The 25,078-nt window shown below is 33.4% G+C and overlaps 1 protein-coding gene across 3 annotated transcripts in view; it reads right to left on the bottom strand.

Annotated features, from left to right (window-relative positions):
* The window catches only part of CSMD3 (CUB and Sushi multiple domains 3), a 1,196,954-nt gene that overhangs the window by 291,481 nt on the left and 880,395 nt on the right, over positions 1 to 25,078 (bottom strand). For all 3 annotated transcript variants that reach the window (XM_036830958.1, XM_036830959.1, XM_036830960.1), the window contains 3 exons: positions 15,540 to 15,731; positions 7,641 to 7,779; positions 2,033 to 2,220 (listed from right to left, as the gene is read on the bottom strand). In XM_036830958.1, coding sequence (XP_036686853.1) covers positions 2,033 to 2,220; positions 7,641 to 7,779; positions 15,540 to 15,731 — 519 coding nt within the window. The remainder of the gene's footprint in view (positions 1 to 2,032; positions 2,221 to 7,640; positions 7,780 to 15,539; positions 15,732 to 25,078) is intronic.

Here is a 25,078-nt window from a genome sequence, read left to right as displayed (position 1 = left end):
ATGTCAGTTATATCTCAATAAAAAAATGTGGAGTTTCTGAAATGCTTTCTCTGCTGTTGAGAATATAAATTGGTACAACGTCTTCTGAGAGTAATTAGGGGATGTGTAGTTAGATTCAAGAGGGTCAGACCCTTTGATCCAGTAATCCCACTCCTAGGTATACAGATATCTTAGAAAGACTCTCACAGATATGTTCAAGAAAGCATGCAAAAGAATGGTCATTTCATCATGGTTCATAGTGGAAAACTGAAACAACCCAGTGTCTATCTGAAAAATTTATAAATTGCCTGTGATACAGTCATATGATGGAATATCATAAAGAAATTAACAAACTAAATCTACATGTCTCTATCATTGATATATCTCAAAAACAATGTAAAGGGAAAAACAATTTTCACAAGGATATGTACATGATGAAAATAATTTTTTTATGAAAATAGGATGAAGGAAGTGTACCTGATGGAAAATATAAAAATACGTACAAGTGTACATACATGGAAAAGATAAGCCCCAAATTCAGAATTAGGAGGGTACTATCATGAAAGAAACAAGAGTGTCTGAAAATGACCTTGACTGCTCATTATACTTTGTCCAGATAGCCAGTTAGTTGGGTTCTGGTGTATGGTATGGGGAGCCTCTTCCAGTGGGAGAGTTTTGGCATGTTGCTCAAGTTCAACTCTCCATAAGACCAATGCTTCCTAACCCATAGTCACAAAGTCTAAGCTTTCCCATGATACCCTGCTTTGGAGCAGCTAGTATTTTCAGACAACCCCAATAAATGGCTGGCACCCTAAATCCTTACTGTTTGGTACCAAATAGCTCATATATTCTCCCACTAAGCAGGCCATTTTCTTACTTTGCTCTGTAAGATGAGAGACCCATAGAGGGTTCAATCTTTCCATCAGAATGAAATCCATGCCATGTCAGTGTTGAGCAGATACCTTGCCCTGGCAAGCATTTCCAAGTAATGATGGACATATTGGAGAACTCCAAACATCTGTTTCCTGCTGACTTGTTTTTCCTTTCCCTAAAAAAGCCTTCCTTAACCCATGCCATGCATGCCATGGGAAGTTGTGGAATTTATCTTGATTTCCTTTGACAGCCCTGAGGAAACAAACCCTTCTTCCCAGTGCAAATTCAGAAGGAGTTTCAATTGTATATGTAATATTATATTTCTTAAAACAAGAATAACAAGATCTGAAGCAAATATGGCAACATGTTTGTCAAGTTGGATGGTGAATACTTTGAAGTTTGTTTTATTATTCTGTATAATTTTTAGCTATTGAAAATATTTCATAATTAAAAAAAAAAAAGAAAATCCAAGCAGTAAGTAATAAATTCAAAGTATGCATTTTCAGAACTCAAATGATCCCTTTATCAGTATGTCCTTTATGGACTCAATTACTGAAAAATAAATTTTAACTTTAAACAACTAAGATCTAATCTGTCCTTATAGTCATTGAATATAAAATTTAAGAAAAATATATTTATAAATATCCATAGCATTGTAATATTGATTCATTTAAATACTTGCAGAAATATTCTAAAATATTATAATCATCATCACACTTTATTTACCCTATTCTGAATATTGACATATTTAAATATTTTTAGACATTTTCTGAAACATGATTGTCAAAATACTTTGTGAGTAAGTATACTTAGTGAGTATTCTCTTTATCACTGAGAGTAGTCTCTGAATACCTGATATTTGAGTGAATCTTCAGCTTCCAAAAAATGACTTTGTTTTTTAAGAAATATTTTGTGGTCTCAGCCAACTCCTGCAGTATACTAATTGCTTATTTGTTTGCCTGATACATTTCCTTTGGTAGTAATTAGGAAAATGCTAATTTCCTTCTCACTCATAGGAAAAGTCTACAGTGAGAGCTCTTTTGTGAGCTGAATTGTAGGTAGTTTGCATTAAGAAATGCATATATTACTAACATCTGACAATGGCCAATACAACATTATTCTCCTGTATAAAATGTTCAAAATTTAAATCATGATGCTAAAATCAAATGTTCACATTTACCTTTATATTCTAAATGAAATCCAGTGTAACTAACAGATCCATCACTCCGAAAAGCCAAATGCATGGTATTTGAGCTGCTCTCTATTCTCTCTGGTAACTTGCTGTCTTGAAAACTTCCAATCAGTGGGCTATTACTGTCTGGTCCATCATATATATAGAGGAAGTCATAGTTTGGTTCTATGCTAAAACTAAAATGAAAGAAAGAGAGAGAAAGAGAGAAAGAAAGATAGGAAAAAGTGGAATGGTTATTAATAAGGTATTAAGCATAATAGTCACATAATCATATATTAATTCAACCAATATCTTTAAAAATAACAACAGACCCTGTCAAAATAAGCTAATTTGAAAATTCACCTGGCAACAGCACACTGAATATGCATATCAAATCAGCACTGGAAAAGAGAAAAGACACCTTGATATTTTCAAATATTTCTAAGTTGGCATTGTGTCTATAGGGAATAAAAATGACTTTAAGGCGTACAGTTTATAAGCTGATGAAAGGATACAGGATTTGGAGTCAGAGTTTAGGTTCAAGCCTTGCTTCTGCTTTTGTTAGCTACATATCCTTATGTAAGTTACTTTATATCAGTAAAATGTGTAAGACAATAACCATTTTTTTAAATTTTTCATCCAGATATTTTACACCATAAAAATGCAACCTCTTTTTTCTTTGTCAGTGGTACTATTTGCCTTGAACTTCAACATTTAAGAGCATTTTTGCTGTTTTAAAATTCACCTCAACATATCAGATTCAAACAAAAGTTGGAAAGACAAAATTTGCATTTAAATTACTCAAACAAAGCACCACACATTGTACTAGGTATTCTTTTTCCTGAAAGTAAATATATTTTCTTCTTTAGAACTTAGTATAGGCAAATCAAACCAATACACTCTTCATCAAAATTAAATAGTGTGTGAATAAAGACATTTTAGCATGTAAACTGTTCAAATCAATATTTGACTATTGCAAAATTTGCATGATAAACTTGCCTTAAAACCTTCAAAGTATGAGAATTGTCCCATAGCGATTATAGAACCCACATACTTAGAAGGCAGAAGACATGTAATCATGTGTCTATTACCTAACTCATACTGTGGCAGAGGAAAGGATGGACTCATGTGGGTCATTAAGAAAAGTCAAGAAGTTCATGATATAAAATAAAACCAATAAACCTTGCCGTTGTTAAACATCCATCAATGGAGAAACTATTTTGTCAAGTTTTATCACCTCTGCCTCTAAACAAAAAACTTGCTAGGTTGGAAGATACTATTTCCAAATCCACTAGATTGATAGAGGTTGTTTCCACAGTTCTAATCCTTTATGTATGCATGTACAAGGAAGAGGAATCTAGCTAGTTTACTTGTGCATAAATAGTGGTGAAGAAAGACTGGGATAATGCAGAGGTTACCAACTTCCAATATAAAAGGGACAATGCAACATGAGAAAACTGGGGGACCACCATATTGTTATATTTTGTTTTAATAGTAGCTTCACATGTCTGATTCAGTTAATTACTCTTGAAACCTTTCAGTGAATATGAGGCCTGAATTTTGGTAATGTAGCAGAAGTCAGAGGTTAAGGTCTTATTTCATTACTTACTACCCTTGTTCTGGGGTAAAACACAACTTTCTGAAAGTCATCTCTTTTATCGTTAAGGTTCGAAGAGAATTACAACTTCCTTACCTATCTCACTATTGGAAGAATCACTAGAAACAAGTTCTTTGTAAAGGATATAGTAAGTATAGTCTAAATGTACTATCCTTGGAAGGCCAAAAGCCTATTTAACAATAGTAATTTCAGTACTTTTTTTTTTTTTAATTTCTAGTTTGGGTTTAAATAAATAATTCGAAATATTGATTTATAACTTCTCTGAAAATGAGAATAAAACAAAAAACAGTCTTTTTCTAGGAACCTTTAGAATGTTAGCTATACTGATGATTTTTCCTAAAAAACTGGAAAGATAGTACATTCCAATAGTATGTTCTATTTTACAAAGCGCTTTCATAAATATTAACTTGGTCTTGTCAATAATCCTCTGGTATAAGGAAGGGATTATCATTTCCATTTTCCCAATGAGGCTCTAAAACGTCAGTGGTCTCCCTAAGATCACATAATAAATGACACAGCTGGAAATCAACTTTTGGTCATGCACTTCATGTAATACAGACTTCTACCACTCAGTTATTAACTACAATAAAATTTTTAAGTAAACTAAGCCCTGTATCATACACCCTGACATTTCTAATGTTTGTACTGTCATTTCCTCTACTGTAAAAATGGGAAAAGCAGCACTTACTTCAGGAAACTGTCTTATAACTGGGTCCTGGCATATAACTAACATTGTCATCATTGTTGCTTTGTTATTACCAATTATCAATGTATCGCTACAAATTATAGAAATAATTCCATATATTTTTACTTTTTAAATTTTTCATGAGTTTGAATTACCCTTTTTTTAGTTTTTTTTTAAACCTGGCTTCAATATATTAGAAAGATTTTTCAGTTTAATATTTTACATAAATACCAAGCACCTTTGACATGCTAGCAGAAGAAGGGGCTGTGTTACTAGAGCCAACAGACATCAGTCTTGGACACTGAAGATCAGGAAAATTTCTAGTTAGAAACTCTTTAAGTTGCTGGTACCTAACATTCCCATTGAAATCTTTTTTTTTTTTTTTAAACATCTTTATTGAAGTATAATTGCCTTACAATGGTGTGTTAGCTTCTGCCCTATAACAAAGTTAATCAGTTATACATATACAATATGTTCCCATATCTCTTCCCTCCTGCATCTCCCTCCCTCCCACCCTCCCCATTCCACCCCTCCAGGTGGTCACAAAGCGCCAAGCTGATCTCCCTGTGCTATGCGGCTGCTTCCCACTAGCTATCTATTTTACATTTGGTAGTGTATATATGTCCATGACACTCTCTCACCCTGTCACATCTCACCCCACCCCCTCCCCATATCCTCAAGTCCATTCTCTAGTAGGTCTGTGTCTTTATTCCCGTCTTGCCACTAGGTTCTTCATGGCTTTTTTTTCCTTAGATTCCGTATATATGTGTTAGCATACTGTATTTGTTTTTCTCTTTCTGACTTACTTCACTCTGTATGACAGACTCTAACTCCATCCACCTCATTACAAATACCTCCATTTCATTTCTTTTTATGGCTGAGTAATATTCCATTGTATATATGTGCCACATCTTCTTTATCCATTCATCTGTCGATGGACATTTAGGTTGCTTCCATGTCCTGGCTATTGTAAATAGAGCTGCAATGAACATTTTGGTACATGACTCTTTTTGAACTATGGTTTTCTCAGGGTATATGCCCAGTAGTGGGATTGCTGGATCGTATGGTAGTTCTATTTGTAGTTTTTTAAGGAACCTCCATACTGTTCTCCATAGTGGCTGTATCAATTTACATTCCCACCAACAGTGCAAGAGAGTTCCCTTTCCTCCACACCCTCTCCAGCATTTATTGTTTCTAGATTTTTTGATGATGGCCATTCTGACCGGTGTGAGATGATATCTCATTGTAGTTTTGATTTGCATTTCTCTAATGATTAATGATGTTGAGCATTCTTTCATGTGTCTGTAGGCCATCTGTATATCTTCTTTGGAGAAATGTCTATTTAGGTCTTCTGCCATTTTTGGATTGGGTTGTTCGTTTTTTTTGTTATTGAGCTGCATAAGCTGCTTGTAAATCTTGGAGATTAATCCTTTGTCAGTTGCTTCATTTGCAAATATTTTCTCCCATTCTGATGGTTGTCTTTTGGTCTTGTTTATGGTTTCCTTTGCTGTGCAAAGCTTTTAAGTTTCATTAGGTCCCATTTGTTTATTTGTGTTCTTATTTCCATTTCTCTGGGAGCTGGGTCAAAAGAATCTTGCTGTGATGTATGTCATAGAGTGTTCTGCCTATGTTTTCCTCTAAGAGTTTGATAGTGTCTGGCCTTACACTTAGGTCTTTAATCCATTTTGAGTTTATTTTTGTGCATGGTGTCAGGGAGTGTTCTAATTTCATACTTTTACATGTACCTGTCCAATTTTCCCAGCACCACTTATTGAAGAGGCTGTCTTTTCTCCACTGTATATGCTTGCCTCCTTTATCAAAGATAAGGTGACCATATGTGCGTGGGTTTATCTCTGGGCTTTCTATCCTGTTCCATTGATCAATATTTCTGTTTTTGTGCCAGTACCAAACTGTCTTGATTACTGTAGCTTTGTAATATAGTCTGAAGTCAGGGAGCCTGATTCCCCCAGCTCCATTTTTCGTTCTCAAGATTGCTTTGGCTATTCGGGGTCTTTTGTGTTTCCATACAAATTGTGAAATTTTTGTTCTAGTTCTGTGAAAAATGCCAGTGGTAGTTTGATAGGGATTGCATTGAATCTGTAGATTGCTTTGGGTAGTAGAGTCATTTTCACAATGTTGATTCTTCCAATCCAGGAACATGGTATATCTTTCCATCTATTTGTATCATCTTTAATTTCTTTCATCAGTGTCTTATAATTTTCTGCATACAGGTCTTTTGTCTCCTTAGGTAGGTTTATTCCTAGATATTTTATTCTTTTTGTTGCAATGGTAAACGGGAGTGTTTTCTTAATTTCACTTTCAGATTTTTCGTCATTAGTGTATAGAAATGCAAGAGATTTCTGTGCATTAATTTTGTATCCTGCTACTTTACCAAATTCATTGATTAGCTCTAGGAGTTTTCTGGTATCATCTTTAGGATTCTCTATGTATAGTATCATGCCATTGAAATCTTAAGGAAAAGAGTTAGGCCAGGTTTTGTGAAACAGCTGTTAGCTCCATGTGAGGAAACAGAGGCTCATTCATATAAATAACTTACCCATGGTAACACAAGTAACAGCGGCAGAGCTGGGGCTCAAACTCAGTGGTTTCTCTGCCACACGGGAAACTGCATCCTCTACTACTTCAGTACTAAGCTAACCCTGCAGCTGATACTGCTAAATAACAAATGTAAATTTCGGAACACCTCATGTTAAGTTCTATCAGGAGACAAGTTCTGCTGAGAGAGTATAGGAAAATGATCCATCAAATTCTTGTCAGCTTGACTGAATGAGACCACCAGGAAGGACAGTAGGTAGACTATGTATCTTCCCAAGTCCAGTGGTGGTGCTGCACCTATGGGTATTTAGATACTTCAAAAAAGTTTTGGGTGGTACACATATGGGAGAAGAAATTCCTTGAAATACTGACCTTTTAATCTTTAAGTTTAGGAAAAACAGAATTTTTTGAAACAGTGATGGTAAATTCAGGGAGGGAGGAAATGTTATAAAGAGATAGCATTTCATGAGAGTCAATAAACTACTCAACCTTTAACACGTCTCCTCTATATGGGAACTGGTGAGAGATGCTCACTCATCTGTAGTTCTGTAGCCTTCAGAACTACACTGGCATCTATGCTACTATACAGGGATTTTTAAACTGTTTATTACAAAATATTAGCATTGAAATCGGTAAAAAAACAAAAAAACAAAAAAAACCTAAAAAGTGTCATGTAGAGAAATAAAAATTTGCCTAGTGAAATGCTAAAGCAAAAGAGCAAAAAGATTTTTAGAATGTGGAACTGTATGGGAACTCACCTGATAAATGCCAAGGAGATAACATAGTCTGCGTTCACGGTGATGGTCCAGCCACAGTCCCTGCTGTGGGGATATGGGTGAGGGAAGTTTGGTGAAAGAATAAAGCCTGAAGATCCTGTTAAATTGCCTCCACAGGGTGCTTTAATTTAAAACAAACAAACAAAACCCCTTAAGTGATTAATAAAATGTATCATATATCAGTATTTGTGAAAACACTTATCTAAAAAAGTTTAGGAGGTTTTGTACAGATGATTTTTTACAGTACTGGATGCTTAAATACTGCATTATCTTTCAAGAAAGACAATTAAAATGCTAAATACATACATACATACATTGAATTTAGCTCCTTTACTGGCTTCAAACGATAAGAAAAAGTTATATTTATATTTGTTTCCCTTGCTATTAATATTTTGTTTCATGTAGAAAAGCATTAAGAAGAGGAGTAAAAATGGTTTCACCCTGGGTACTAGGAAAAAATCTGAAGGTTACTGCAAAAAAGATAGAAACAAAACAAAGCAAAACAAAATCTCGAATAGTAAGTGGAGTAATAGAATACGAGGTATTTAGCTCATTTTCAAATCTTCCCTGCTACCTTTATACAGAGGAAGAGGCTTTCATAATGGTTAATGAGTGAAAATGGATAACTATCTGAGAACCTATAGCACTTTACTCCTATACTGAGTGTTAGGATATTCTTAAATTCTAGTTGCCTGACTTGATGAAAACAGACAGTTGTTATTATTGTGGCCCAAACAAAGGTTTCTGTAACACTTCAAAGGAGAGTCTCAAAAAATTGTCAGAGAAATTCAGAGATTAGACTTTTCACGGGATTATTGTCAGAGTCTGTTAAACGCAGCTTGATCAGAAAATAATATATTACACAAAGTTGGCAGCTGCAGAAAAATAGAGAGATTAAGATATGGAGGGCCCTGGTGGGGGAGTGTGACAGTGGGGATGTAAACATCGGTGTGGGCACCGAGAAAGAGAGAGATTGAGACTGAGATTGGGATTCTCACGATGTAATGATGTCTCCTACATATAATCACCACATCATCATTGTTATCTGAGTTTTAAAATTATAGTTTTCCTCAGATAAATTTTACCATTCAGTTGTAAGGCATACGGAATTCTTTTGACAGCATAAAACTGGTTTTGGAAGGAGGAGAATTTTGGTTCTGGTAACATTTCAGATATTTGTTCTTTGCCTGGGCCTAGATATGTAATATCATCGTTAGAATTTGGTAGTTGTTACCATCTTAAATAATGGCTGTCTGCTATTATTGATACATTTCCCCATGACCCTCTGCTACCTTTGTCTCAGTGCCTCCGTCACAGTAGATGACCTACTCTACTGAGAATATTTATTTGCTTAGCCTTAATTCATGTACCACGACTTACCTATCACCTGTATGTTTTTTGTGGTATCATATCAAATGATTAAACAAACTATCTCAACTTTAGTTCTCCCTATTCAAACTTCAACGCTTCCTGAATATTTAACGAGTCCCTCCTATTAATCAAGATAACACCCTCGACTCAATCACACAATCTCTCTTCCTTCTCCAGAACCTGTGTTCATTTGTCTCCTTTATTCTCTCTGGTTTCCTCCCCTTTGTCCATAGGTGTTCAAGTCTCTTTCATCCTAAAAATAAAACAAAGTTTCCTCTAACCTATTTCCTTTCACCTTTTCTTCAACTGAAAATGTTGAATTTTACCTGATGGTTAAGAAATCCCCTCACCCTTTTGTGTTTGGTTACATGGGCTCACTGTGAAGAACCACCCTTCACCATCTGACTCAGATAAGATTCACTTATCAGGTCTTTGATAAAATCCTTTAAATAAGCCCCCTCACTTTCCTATGACAAGACCAGACATGGACCCTGCAAATTCCCACTCTTTGACTCAAATGATTAGTTGAATTGCTTGACCTCACTGATCAATCATAATAAACTGCTTGTAACCAAACTTTGGTCAAGCTTCTCTCCTTTCTCTAGGTCCTTGAACTCTGGCTCTCCCTCAGTCTTGAGTGAGCACACAACCCCTCCTGAGGATAGGCTGGATTCAGAGTACAGCATTCCGGGCCACCCTTTCATTTCACTTCCCCACACCTGGTTCTTTCCAGCCTTGTGTATTCCTCTCTATAAAAGAAAAATCCCCTTTTCCTAATTCTTCAGGTGCTGGAAGATCTCACCATCACATTGCTCTCCCTATCACAGTAGTGCCCCTACCTACACACTACAAAAATCCTTTTTAGCTTTTAAATGATCACCATCATGAGTTTGGTAAACATCTGTCTTATCATATAGATACAAAATTAAAGAAAAAATTTTAAAAATTCCTTGTGATGAGAACTCTTAAGATTTGCTCTCTTAACTTTCATAGATAACATACAGCAGCGTCACATATCACATTGTACGTTACATTCGCAGTACTTATCAATCTTGAAACTAGAAGTTTGTGCTTTTGAACCAATTTCATCCAATTAGCTCTCCCCGACCCCCTGACTCTGGTAACCAAAAATCTGGTCTCTTTTTCTATGAGTTTGTTTGTTTTTGAATTATAATTGACCTACAACACTGCTAGTTTTTGGTGTATAACATAGTGATTTGATATTTCCATACATAACAATAGTAAAATTGTACAATAATTCCTTGTTAATAAAAGTCTCTCCTCACTTATTTTGAATTTGTTTTTTATTTTACAACTACGCCTTTTGAAAAGGAAGTCTAATCTCATTCGCTCTTTTATCACCTATGTACTATATGTACCTGTAGGCAGACTAACATGATTAGCAAAGCAGATCACTGGGAAAAAATAGCTTCTTATGTTATATTTTGAAGAAAAGTACCAAAGTATTCATCCTGAGAAAACTTATCTCAGGCTTAGAATTTTTTTTTATTTGAAATTATATTTAGAGAGACAACAACCTTTTTGTTGCTTAGGGACTCTAGATGTCTTTATTTGGTCCTTTCCACCTCTCCTGCTCTCTCCAGCCATTGCTATTTCCCTTAGCCTCCGAGTCTCCCACGCATAACACTCCCTAGCTCACCCTCAAATGACTTTTGTATTGACTAATATAGGAGGGTATTTCTGCCTTTATCTTTCTCTTCATATCTGCAGTCATCCTTAACTGTCGACTTTCACCGTAAATTCACTCTCCTCGTTTTTGGAACTCCACTTCTATTTTTCTTCTGATGTCTTTGTACAGATCTCAGTTTTATTGGCAAGAACTTCTTTCACTTCATCTTATAATTCTGGTATTCTCCTGAATTCCTTACCTAATCGTCTCTAATTTTCACTCCATTACATTCTTCCTTGTTGATCATGTCCGAATTGTGAGTTTATCTTCCACTTACATACTGATAACCCTTTTTTCCTATCATCTCCAACAGATGTCTCTGCTCCATTCTAAACCATATGCTCAAGTGCTTACTGGCTATCTCTACCTGATCACTGTGGGTACATCAAACACAGAATATCCAACATATCCAAACCTCAACTCAAACTTCTCCTGTATTCCTAGGTTGTTTGGTTAGCACTATCATCCAACCACATACATTCCCAAGCTAGAGGCCTAAGATTCTTCCCTTTTCTTTATTGCACCCTTGACTCCAGTCTCTCAAGAAGCACTACCAAGACTCTACCTCAGCTCCTCATAGATATTTTTCAATCTATCTCTTCTTTCCTTTTCTAGATCTGACTCTTACATGCCTCCAGAATTATTGCAATATTTTTTGTTTCCCATGCCTCTAGTATAATCTCATTTCCTCCATTTCATCTTCCCAGTGAAAACATCTAATCATACCATGCCCATGCATAAAATTCTGCAGTTATTACACATTGCCTAAAAGATAATGTCCCGACTCCAGTATAGCTTTCGTGTTTTGACCCCTGCAACCTTTCCAATTGCATCAACCACCAATCTAGACACATAATTTACACTCAAAAGTATCATTTGCTTGTTCCTTGTATTTACATGCCTTTATGCATCCTATTTGTTTTTCCTGAAATGTCTTCCCTTCTACCTCTATATAACTTTTACTTATGTCTCAAGATTCATCACTGCCTCCAGGGAGTTTTCCTAGAAATTCTCAGCCTGGGTTCTGCTTCAGCTCTCTCCAACACACTCTGGTATACAGAGCAACCTGTGCCTATCTCCATCATTTCCCTTACCATATTTTATTTAAATATTCCTTTCAGGTATCTGCATTCATCACTAATCTGCAAGCTAAAGACTGTGTTTTATATGTTATTTTCTATGTGAGATTTAGCATATACTACACATTCCATAAATGTTTGTTGAATTGCTACTGACTCCTTGTATTGATTGTGAAGACTAAAGATGAATAAGTCTGAACGGCAATCTAATTTATTTTAATAAAAAAAATAATTTTGTTTTGATAAAAGTTATATGTTTTGATAAAAATAATAGCATATTTTATCTTTGGAACTTTTAAAATCATATGTGAAAAATATTAGAAAAATATGTGTAATAGCAAATGCAGTTACATATGTGTATATATATATATGTATATATGCACAAAAGGCAGGAATGTTTGTGTTTTTTTTCACATTCTAAGGAAGTGGTATCATTTGTACTTTGGGGGATCATGGGGGCAATTTTATTTGTTTGTTTCAGTTCTCCTTATTTTTCACAGGAAACTTTGGTCTTTTTTATCGTTAGCAATTTTATACACATGAACACATCCACATATACGTTTATACGTGTATACCCTTTATCATATAAGATACAGGAAAATCCATTACACATATTTTTAAGTATCTTACTGGATATATTTTGTGATTATACTATTATTGGAGCATAAGATCCTTTAAAATTCTTTTGATTCTATTATCACAATTATTTATTGAGGTTTTCCAGATAAATTTCATAACTGTAGTAGATTTTGAAAATCTATAAAAGCCATTGAGACAAGCTGAGACATTATCTAACATTTGTATATCCCAAACAACTCAGTAGTAAAGAAAACTCTCTTTGCATTTAATATATTAAACTTTAAATACCATTTGGAAAATACATCTTTTACTTTTATGCATCTAATCATAAAGCATCCAAAATAAGATTCTCTTTAAATCAAATATATTTATGAATTAAATTTTTAGTTAGGTTCCATAGAGTTCTGACACATTAATGATTTGTTCTGCATGTAATTTCTTATGAGACAGTTATACAGGCAACTATTGATAATGATTTTACTATCTTAATTTTTCTCCCCTATTCAGTTTTGTGTCTACTGTCTTTCTCAGCAGCCCACCCATACTAATGTCTTTGTTATTTACCTTCATATTGAGTGCTGTTACTTTCCCTCTGGCAATGTCAAAGTAATCTTCACACTGTCAATTCTGTTAGAATGAATTCTATTAACTTTCTTAAAAATGACTGTCCTTCTGCTTGGTGTTTGCTATAAGGTTGACTACTTCTACATGCAAGCAAAATGCTTTATGCTCCAGGGTCTGAGACATAGACTTACAAAGTTTCTAAAAAGTTCAGGGTTTAATCTTTGGCATAGTATTTCCAATCATGGAATTCTTTCTTATAAGTTTCAGAGGTCAAGTTTTCTGCAGCTTAGCAATTTTTCAGACTTTTTTTTTTAAGGTTATTATCTTCCTCAGAGAAGCTCTAATGCATATCCTCTCCTTAAGCAATCTTTTCCTACCAAAAAATTATACACAGCCTTACAAAAAATTATACACAGCCTTACAAAAAATTCCCACAATCTGCTTAATTTAAGTAAAATTTGGTGTTTAACTTTTATTTTCTAGAATTATGACTTGCTGGCTAAAGTCTTGTCTACAAATGGAATTTTGTAACAGCCTATCTCAAAGTTCTTTACTCTTTTAACCTTTTGGATTTTCGTGTTTTCTAGCATTTCAGTGTAAAGCTGTTCAATGTTTCAGAATTCTCTACATGACAACATTTGACATAATATAGCCTTTCTAGTAATTCTAATAAATAACACCCGTTTAATAGGTCTAAGAATCGCAATAAAACAAGAAGTTCTACAGTATGTCTGTGGAGTTCTGTCATTTCCTCTTTACACAAAGATTCTCTTTACAAGATACTCAGTCAAATTCCAATTAATTTGAATGTGGCATTTTAGTTTAATTGGCATATTTTTTAGGTTAACTGTCCAGTAAACAAATGAAAACTTGATTGTTTCAGTTCCTTTTCCTTTGAAAATATTTTTTTCTCTGTATTTTTTCCTCTGCTTTTATGAGTGTATTTATAGTAAATGTAAATTAATCAATGTTTGAGGATTTAGAATCTTTCAGTGGTACATAGAGAGCAACATAGGTATAAACGGAAATAATAAACTGTAAAGGAAAATATGGCTAAATCTGAACTGGCTCAATGTACACCCTTATTCTGTGCTTTTTTTATGTCCCTTTAATAAGCTTTTTCCTTATCATCTGCTCCATTTTCTACAGAAGTCTACAACTATCTGTCTACTCCCTGCCTGGTTTGAGCCTTTAGATGTGTTTTGCTCTGTGTATTGTGTTTTTTTAAATTCCAACATATAAAATACAAAAGATGTGATATGAATTCAGATTTTTCAGTTTTCACTTTACTAGAGAAGTTCACAAAAACAGGGAACTCTTCTGTCTTACTGTACTGCTAAATCCTCAATGCCTAGGTCAACACATAGGACACACTAATGAATTTGAGTTTGCAGCTCTTGCATAAGAAGCATAAAATGGGGTAAAGTAAATCTGAATAACTGAGTGCTTGATTTGTTCACTTCTGACTAAGGTACTAAACACTCTTTTCTTATTATCATGTGACTCACTGGGAAATGATTATTGAAAATGTATTTATGAGTTAGATATAAAGTGAACAAAAATAAGGCTTTCTCTCCTAAAAGTGCTAAATTTGCATGCTATAAGAAATACCCTGAACAAGATATGGAATCTTCTCCCAAGGTGCTTGCAGTGTAGTAAGGGAAAGAATATGATAAATAAAATTTTGAGTACACATAACGTACTTTGGGCAAACTGTATTATACATTCTAGATGATGCCAATTTTAAAACACTTGCGCTCAAGTTTTGAGATTAAACTAGCTGAATTTAAGAACCTTAATAACAAGATTTTTTTTTAAAGTTTATATAGCAAGTTTTCTTACTATTTTTATTCCAAAGGTGGTATATCCCTCTAACTTTTTCTCAGACCCAGTAGGGAAATAATATGTATCTTAATTTTCTAGAGTCTAACTTGGAGATTCAAGAATAGACCATGGATTCAAAAGGCAGAGAGTTGGAAGTATGAACCAAGCGGCTGCAAATCCTTAGATCATCAAAATAAAAACTGATAATTCATTTGGAATACATGGATTGAAGGGAAAGTCAAAGCTTTGAAACTCAAACATAAGTTCTGATAAAATTTTCTTTCTTAGAAGGAATAACCATTATTGAGGCAAGATCAACCTGGCCCATTTTAAATACAGAGTCTGAATCCACTCTTTAAATTTTAAAAGCAGTGAATAACTACATTTGTATAGTAGATAGGGAAGATGAAGATTTTTCAAGAACTTTGATTCTATTATTTCTATTGAATTTTTGAATTTTATTTTATTTATTTTTTTATACAGCAGGTTCTTATTAGTTATCTATCTTATACATATTAGTGTATATATGTCAATCCCAATCTCCCAATTCAACCCACCACCACCATCCACCCTGCCACTTTCCCCCCTTGGTGTCCATACATTTGAAGAACTTTGATTCTTTACTGTTTTTTTTTTTTGTTAGAGTGTTAGAACCACTGAGAATCTAATAAAATTATAGACCCTCTCCTCAGGGGAAAAATAACAATGATTTACAATTTTGTGCATTTCATTGTTTTACACCTGTATAAAATTTTAATTGTTCTAAATTCATACCTATACAAACTGGTGGGCTGGGCTGCCAGAAGTATCGATTTTCTACCTGAATGCAGGTTATTCTTTCCTCTCCTTGAAGCTCATATCCTGGGTCACACTGAAAAACAACAGTGTCCCCAGGTTCTCGTCCATCCCCATTTCGAGTCCCATTCATGGGAACCCCTGGGTCACGACATGCAGTGGCAACAGAACCTATGAAAAGACAGAAACAAACCTTTAGTTTTGATGCTATCCAAAATCACCTTCAAAGTTCCAGATCATATATTTGAGAAGCTTCTGCATATCTATGTGCTTTCAGAAAATTAACTTAAAAAATGCTTGGACCATAATTCCCTGTGCTGTACAATATCTCCTTGTTGCTTTTTTAATGGAGTATATATCTGTAAAAACTATCTATGAATCACTATGCTGTACACCGGAAATTAATATAATATTGTAAATCAACTATACTTCAATTAAAAAATGCTTGGGCTAATTTTTAAATACCTGCACAATAAATACTTTTTAATTGTTTTTGGTAAATAATTTATGTGCTAACTTGCTTCAAGCAGGGACATGGCATTTGAGTAGCTAAATAATAAATTTACTCAAAATCTGTTTTTTGATACTCTGTGAAAGACACTGTGAAGAGGATGAAAAGACAGGTGCAGACTGGAAGAACATATTTGCACGGGCTATATTCCACAAAGGACTTGTATCTGGAATATATAAAGAATTCTTAAAACTCAACTGTGAAAAAAAAAGAAAGAAAAAAATCCAACTAGAAAATGGGCAAAAAACATTTCAATAAAGAGGATACCAGATGGCACGTGAAAAAATGTTCAATATTATTAGCCATTAAGGAAATGCAATTTAAAACCACAATGAGATATTACTACATACCTATCAGATCAGCTAAAATAAAAAATATAGTAACACCAAATGCTGGCAAGATTCTGCAAAAAACTGAATTACTTATCCATTGCTGGTAGAAATGTAAAATGGTACAGCCGCTCTGGAAAGAAGATGGCACTTTCTTGCAAAAATAAATGTGCTTACCATAACCCAGTAATTGTACTCTTGCACATTTATTCCAGAGAAATAGAAACCTGAACGTGGATGTTCACAGGAGTTTTATTTGTAATCGCTAAAAACTAGGAACAAACCACCTTCAACAGGTGAATCATTAAACTAAATTCATACCATGGAATACTGGTCAGTAATAAAAAAGGAATGATGATATACAAGACAGCTTGGATGGATCTGAAGGCAATTATGACGAGTAACAAAAATGCAATAGCAAAATGTTTTATACTGTTTGCCTCTATTTACGTAACATTCTTGAATTGACAAAATCATGAAGTTGGAAAACAGATGACTGGTTACCAAGAATTGTAGGGGGAGGGGATGGAAGGAGATGACTAGGACTATAAAACAGTAACTAGGAGGATCGTTGTGATGGAACCGTACTGTGTTTACCTCTGGTGGTGGCGATCAAATCTACATAAAACTATATACAAACTAAACATACACACAAAAATGAGCATATATAAAACTAATGAAATCTGAATAAGGTTCATGGATTGTTATCAGAGTCAATTTTCTGCTTGTGATATTGTGCTATAGTCATACAAGAAATCATCATTGGAGGAAGCTGGGTAAAGGGTATACAGGATCTCTATTATTTCTTACAATTGCATATAAATCTAAAATTATTTAAAAATTTCAAAAAGTTTAAAAAATCATTAGAGGAGAGTATGGGACCACAGGAAAGCAACTGTTCTTCTATATACAGTATAGGGTACATTTAATAGTATGATTAACTACAATTATTCAGGTTAATGGAACAAGATATTACTTTGAATTACCACAAAGCAGATTTACCCTAAAGCGTATGATAATTAAGTATCAAGACAAAAAAGCTATTAAATTTTTCATTGAAGCTACTTATTAAACTATATTCAAAAACATAGAATTCAGCCCTTGTACAAATTATTTTTTAAACTGTGTATTAAAGTAACTACACAAATGGCTGGATTACAGACACATAACTGGTATTCACTCATTCATTCATTTACTAACTTAATATATTCCAGACACTGTGCTAGGTGCTAGGAATACAAAGAAGAAATAGGCAGACATAAAACTGAACAGACTTCAAATTGTTCAAACTGCATAGCGGTGGCACCTACAAACAGATTCTGTTGTTTACATCCCTAGTAGGTAAGTAAACAGGTACAAAGGTAGGTAGGTAGATACAGATAGATAGATAAATTCACCAATATACCAATCAATTTATTACAATCTACCAGGTGTACTTTTTGTATAGATAGCTCATCTCCCTAATACTCATACACAGCAATGAAACCAGGGAATCTACACACAAATATTGTAATGTTCTGACTTTCAAAGTTGTTTGGGAATCAAGAGGACCATATCAATTAAAAAACTGAAAAAAAACCCCCAAAAAACCTAATGTTGGTGGTATGTTAAGTCTGAGACTGCATAAAAGCAGCAACAACAAAAAAGTAATATTATATATAATCACATATATATACACACAAAACTGAACTGACTGCAAATTGTTTTATATATCTTTTCAGAAAGGGTAAAAAAAGGATATTTTTATTTTTATTTTAGGTTTTTTAACATCTTTATTGGAGTATAATTGCTTTACAATGGTGTGTTAGTTTCTGCCTTATAACAAAGTGAACCAGCTATACGTATACATATCTCCCCCTATCTCCTCCCTCTTGCGTCTCCCTCCCACCCTCCCTATCCCACCCCTCTAGGTGGTCACAAAGCACCGAGCTGATCTCCCTGTGCTATGTGGCTGCTTCCCACTAGCTATCTATTTTACATTTGGTAGCGTATATATATCCATGCCACTCTCTCACTTCGCCCCAGTTTACCCTTCCCCCTCCCTGTGTCCTCAAGTCCATTCTCTATGTCTGCATCTTTATTCCTGTCCTGCCCCTAGGTTCTTCAGAGCCTTTTTTTTTTTTTTTTATTCCATATATTTGTGTTAACATATGGTATTTGTTTTTCTCTTTCTGACTTACTTCACTGTATGACAGACTCTAGGTCCATCTACCTCACTACAAATAACCCAATTTCATTTCTTTTTATGGCTGAGTAATATTCCATTGTATATATGTGCCACATCTTCTTTATCCATTCATCTGTCGATGGACACTTAGGTTGTTTCCATGTCCTGGCTGTTGTAAACAGAGCTGCAATGAACATTGTGGTACATGACTCTAAAAGGTTATTTTTAAAAGGGTTAATTTTTAAAGGGTTACTTTTTAAAAAGGGTTACAAGATGTAGACTGCAAATGTTATTTTACTGACCACTTAAATTAAATCTATGTATCATTATACACATCATCAGAAATCCTAACAGTTTTGCTTCATTTTACTGACAAACTAGTGTTTCTGAGCAATAGCCAAGGACGAAGACGTTGCATGTATAATTCCTTTAATTCTCCTAGCAACCCAATGGGTCAAGTGCCATTATTGGTTTTATTTTAGAGGTGAGAAAACTAAAGTTTAGGAAGATTAAGTAACCTGTTCAATATTACAAAAACTAAAGAGTGCAGAACCAAGGTTTGAACCCCAGTCAGTATGATTTCAGAAGCCAAACCCTTAAATGTTACACTAGACTGTCCTCTTCTACCTGTTAACTGTCCTAGAGATACATTTTCTTTCTCAGTTACATATAATAAACCCCATTAAGAAATTATAAAAAATACAGAGATTATATCCATAAATAGAAAAGCTACAGTGCACATAAATGTGTCCATCTTAAAAATATTCAATCTTCTTTCATTTGAGTTATTTTTGAGAGAGTTATTTTTAGTTGTTAATAGAATAACAATCAGACTCATATTGGAGAATATTGAGGGAAGTGGGGCAGGGACTTGGTTCCAATTTCCAATTGGATTTGTTCTGTAATACCTATCAGTGTTCCTTAGCAGAACATCCATCAGGCATTACAGGGTCTGGCAATTATAATCTTTCAATATTGATAGACTTTTTTTTTTTGTAAATGCTTTTGTGATAAACTCAGTCATTAAGCTTTTCTTGAATTGCTCTGGAATGGTTTCCACCAACACTAAAACTGATATATGGATTGGTTTTACAATACAAAACTGGAGCAGGATGTCCTACATACAAGATTTACACTTAGGATGTTTTAATTGGAAAGGAGTGATATAAATGTAAAATGTGCTACAGCTTTCAAGCTGAAAAGTAGAATGATATACAGATTATGAAAAATATTCTTTTGTTGTTTTTGTCATTGTTGTAGAGGCTTCCTATGTTCTGGACTCTGCAAAAAGCTTGAAGCTTAATATGAACATTCTCAAAGTAAAAATGTACATATGACAATGTTACAAAAACACTGAAAGTAGTTGGTATGACCATGTCTTACCAGAGTTTGAGGGAAAAAAGATGTTTTGGCCCTATTGTCAGAGTCACTGTGCTTAAAGATTTAAAGTGGAACCTAGTAGCTAAAATATAAAGGCTTCAATATGATAGCTAATATATAATATGTAAAAATATTCATTTCCCTTGGGTCTGGTTGACTTGAAGGAAGAGAGGTGGTAAAACTGTACTCTTCCTTTTTCTCTCAACTAATAAATAAATTAGGAGTAAGATTTTAAAACACAATAGAGAATGATGGGGTTTAGTGAAAGACCAAATAATTTTTTTCTTCTTGCAATTACTTGAGTTCTGAAAGCAATTAGTTAAATACACACAGAAAGAATTACTTGCTGTGAATGCTATTGTCTTAGTTTCTTTACTTATTCAAAGTTTAATCTCTATACTGGTTATACACTGTGTTTGTGGGTAGACAAAATTACATTAATTTTGGCATCGGTCATTCTTGTTTTCTGTATTAAATAGAAACTATAGACACCGAAGAAAATAAATAAACATTTAAAAAGTAATGCTGGGGCAGAAGTTGAGACACAGATGTAGAGAACAAACGTATGGACACCAAGGGGGGAAAACTGCAGTGGTGTGGGGATGGTGGTGTGCTGAATTGGGTGATTGGGATTGACATGTATACACTGATGTGTATAAAATTGATGACTAATAAGAACCTGCAGTATAAAAAAAACAAAACAAAAAAACAACTAATACTAAACTTCCTTTGGGTTATTTGTATGGAAATATGTTAATATAAATGTCTCAGACATTACATGAAATTTCTAAAAATTTTATATGTTCTGGTATAATGTTATAAGTCAATTCTAGTTATTACTTTAAAATGTATATCTCAGAAATAACTAAATTTCCTTGTCAATTGCATTATTATGAACTTTCATCAAATCTTGAACTGTGGTCATTTTTAAGTCTTTTGACATTTACAGACAGTTCTGGGTGTACTCTGATGCTTTTGCAAAAATGTTCCTATAAAAGGGTTTCATCTTCAAGGAATTCATGGAAAAGACTGACAAGTACAGGTTTCTGGTAACTGACTATACTGCTGAACTGAATGAATGAGCATTTTCAGAACTCTAATGGAAAACTGATGAATTCAAAAAAGTGCTAACAAAAGACCAGGATGAAAAAAAAATTAATTACATGGGACTGAGTGAACTGATGAGGATGATTATAATTTTTGTGACTTTCTGTTTGAATAAAAAAAAAAAAAGTCATGCTGTATCTCCTTGGAAATTAGGACTGAAATAATCTCACAAAATTAGCATGATTTAAAAATAATTATATAATATTAGAACTTAATAACTATTAGTCACATATGTAAAAATAGATTAAGAATTTTTATTTGACATTTGTTGTTCACTTTTGTGGAACATACAATTCTCAAGATATATAATTCTTATTTGCATTTTATTACTGTTGTTGTATATATATTTTTAAGTAGATGTTTGTTCCTCTCTATTCTCTTCTACTGTGGAATAGTATACAGGGTGTTTCTATAGAATGAGGACTTTTTTGCAATTAAGTATTTTAATTTATCAACTGTTTTAAAGATGTAAAAATTTAAAAAGTATATATTAGAAAATAATATACTTGCCACCAGTGTATTAAGATAGGTAATTTCTATTTATTGTCTCAGTTTTTTTAGTTCAAATTACTTCAAATTTAATTGATGAAATGAATATCTATATTTGTTCTATTAGGTTTAAGTTTGTCATTTATTCCTGATTCTTCTTAACAAATGTGTAAAGTAAGCATAAATTCCAACAAAGATAAAGGGTCTTAAGAAACTTGTTATCTCACCTGCAATGATATCATGAAAGGAACATTCTAGAAAGTGTATATAATAGGCTTATATGCTATCCTATCCAAATATATCTTGGATTTAGCTTTCAAAACCTAATGAAATTAACTATAAAAGATGACTTCCCTTCCTTGTCCCCCTCCCAAAAGAAATGGCCATTTACATTTTGGTTAGTCTAGAATAGGAATTATCAACTGGTTAGTCTGTTTCACAGCTGATTATTCAGTAGAAATGATAATAGTCACAGGGAAAAGGTATATAAATAGAAGAGTATGTGACTAGTTAATATTGTCATTATGTAATATTTATTGGACACTTACTATCTTTCAAACACTTGTACTATGATCTGTATCTCATTTGATTCACAAGAAGTCTGGGTACTATTAATATCCATATTTTCCCAATGAGAAGATTGAGGCTAAAAAAAGATAAGAAGCCTGACCAACATCACATAGTTACTTAAAGTGGATGAAGTGTCCTATGCAGACATGAGACCATAACCAAGGGACATTTCTTAAGTAAAAGTGATAGAGTGTTTGTAATAAAAAATGCTGAAAGTGTGAACTATAGTATTAAGTTCAAGTGAAATAATGACTTAAATTGAAATTTCTAAAATATGTTATTAATCTTTATTGTCATTTTAAAATCAGAAGAGCAGCTACCTACCTGCCTATCATTCTGATTGGAATAGTCCAAAAACCTACATATTTATAACACTTAGCTTTAAATGTATTAATTTCTTACTTAAAAAAATTGCACAGATATTAACAATACAGTCTTATTCACAGGATTCCATTGGTGTATATTTTGTCAAACTAAAATAAATCTGTGTATCTAAGAAAGAGATGTAGTTGTTCAACGTGAAGGGCAATCAGAATAGATAGCAATAAAATAATGATGATTACTATTATTGTCTCTATTGAGAGCATACATTGTGCAAAACACTGAACTAGAAGCTAAGTTTATACTCTTAGGCTAAAACACAAATCGTTATGAAGTATTATTATCCCTACTTTAAATGGGTAAAATAAGCCTCCATGATGTTAAATGTTTGCTCTTAGCAGAGATGGAATTTGAATCAAGAAACAGCAGGGCTTTTAGCCATTAGAGTATATTGTCTCAGCACAAACCTATCCCATTACCAGATAAAACAATAAAAAGCCATACCCTACTAATGGAACAGTGACAGTTGTTTATTAACAAAAGAATTGGGCAAAAAAGTTAGACCTACATCGAAACAGAAAGGCAAGAACAGTTTATAACCCTTCACTACACACAAAAATTTTCTTGCTCCTGATATTTCACCATAAAGGGAAGAAAAAAAGAAAGACTCAAGGTTATTTTGCGGGTATTATTAGAAGTAATAAAAATAAAATTTAACCTGATATATGCCAAATTTAGCCATATATGTGTCAAATGGTATTAAGTAATTGCAGTAACAAGAACATTTCCCTTCCAATTGTTTTTCTCATTCTTGCTCTTCCTGTCCTCTCTTTTTTGTGATTTCTTTCCTTACAGTTCATTAAGAGAGTAGACGCAATAAGATAGGCGCGCCCTCACCAAATCTCTGGCGTCTGCATCCATATTCGCTACTTCCTCTCCTGTAGCAGCGAAGAAGGTGCCCTTTTCTCTATGTAAGGCTAACCCTAGTTCTTGTCCTGCTGGTATTAAAACCTTTCTACTTCTCAAGCACTTCATTCCTGAACATTTTTCATCTCTTCTGAATCACTAGGTTTTCCTTTTGTACTGGGTCATTCTCAAAAACATACAAATGTGGCTTCCAACTTCCATCTTAAATAAACAACCAAAATCTTCATTACATTCCCATTCTCTTCCAACTATTTTTCTCATTTCTCTCCTTTCTTTAGTAGGAAACCTATTAAACATCTGTCCTGCGGGAGATATCTATACAACTGTCTCCAGTTTCATCTGCCATTCATCAGACGTATTCACTAAACTGTCCTTGTTAAATCTAGGCTGCCAAATTCAATGATAACTTAGTGCCTTCTTTTTTCAGAAACATCTTAGCAATATTTGTCACAGCACTTTTTTTCTTGGCTTCTCAGTCATCAGACTGCTAGTTCTCTTTCCTGGCTTATTTGCTGCTCTTTTTGGTATCTTTTGCTATCTCTACCTTGTTAACCCAATGACTGAGAGCTGTAGTACCTCAGGGATTAGTTCTTAATGGTTCTGCTCCCATCTTTCTACAATTTCTCCTTGGATAAATTCACCTTATCCCATGATTTTAAATGCTGTTTTTAGTTTAATGCTTCCCAAATTTATATATTCAGCCTTAATGTCTTTCCTGAGCTTCAGACCATTCTATTCAACTGTCTATTTAACTTCTTGTATATCTAATAGGCCCCTCAGCTTACCATGTCCAAAACACTTGCAAAATCATAAAATCTTTTAATTTTCAAATTTTTGTAAATAAAAATGTAAAAAATATTAAATTTCACCTATGTATAAAAAATTTTCCTATGCTATTGATATCAATAAAATCAAATAAATATTGTTCCATTTGAAAGTAAAAATTTCTCATTGCATATTTATTTCTAATTTAATATAATACCCAGATACAAATACTTTTGTTAGAAATAATTTCACCATAGAATGTAAAATCACTGACATAAGAAATAAACTGAACATTAGCAAACATACAAAATCTTGTAATATTACTTTATTTTTTATGCAAGTGATTTTATTCTGTATGGTAGCATTTACTTCTAACAAAATGAATTTTTATATCTGGTTATTATAATAAGTCAGAAATAAATTTGTAATGACAAACTTTTCCTTTAAAATTGAACTGTTTTTATTCCACCAAAAACAACTTGTATCCATAACAGTTTTTTCTTAAAAATTCTCATGACTCAGGGTGTGAAAAAAATAGATATGTAAAAGTAATACCATTTCATAACTACTTATCGTATACAGTAAAAATAATTTTTCAAGATATGTTATTCACATGCTAATTATATATAAATAAGTATGTAAATTTAAAAAGAGTTTATGCTCAAGTTAAGAAAGTTTACATTAGCATTTCTTAGGAATTGTTTTTACAATGCTTTTAATCTTCACCAATAGTCTAAATCCGCTGAAAGGGTTAGTGAATTTATTGTTAAGCAACATGGGACCTTATCAAATCAAACTTTGCTATACCCTAGGAATAAATTGTCCTTATATATAAGAAATTGAAGAGAATCTTTCACAATAGTTAAAAATAGTTCATCAAGGATAAACAAAAAGGTCCTATTGTACAGCATAGGGGACTATACTCAATATCCTGTGATAGACTATAATGGAA

Source organism: Balaenoptera musculus, chromosome 17, assembly GCF_009873245.2.
Source record: "Balaenoptera musculus isolate JJ_BM4_2016_0621 chromosome 17, mBalMus1.pri.v3, whole genome shotgun sequence".
Taxonomy (NCBI): domain Eukaryota; kingdom Metazoa; phylum Chordata; class Mammalia; order Artiodactyla; family Balaenopteridae; genus Balaenoptera; species Balaenoptera musculus.
This window is presented reverse-complemented; position numbering and strand designations above follow the sequence as displayed.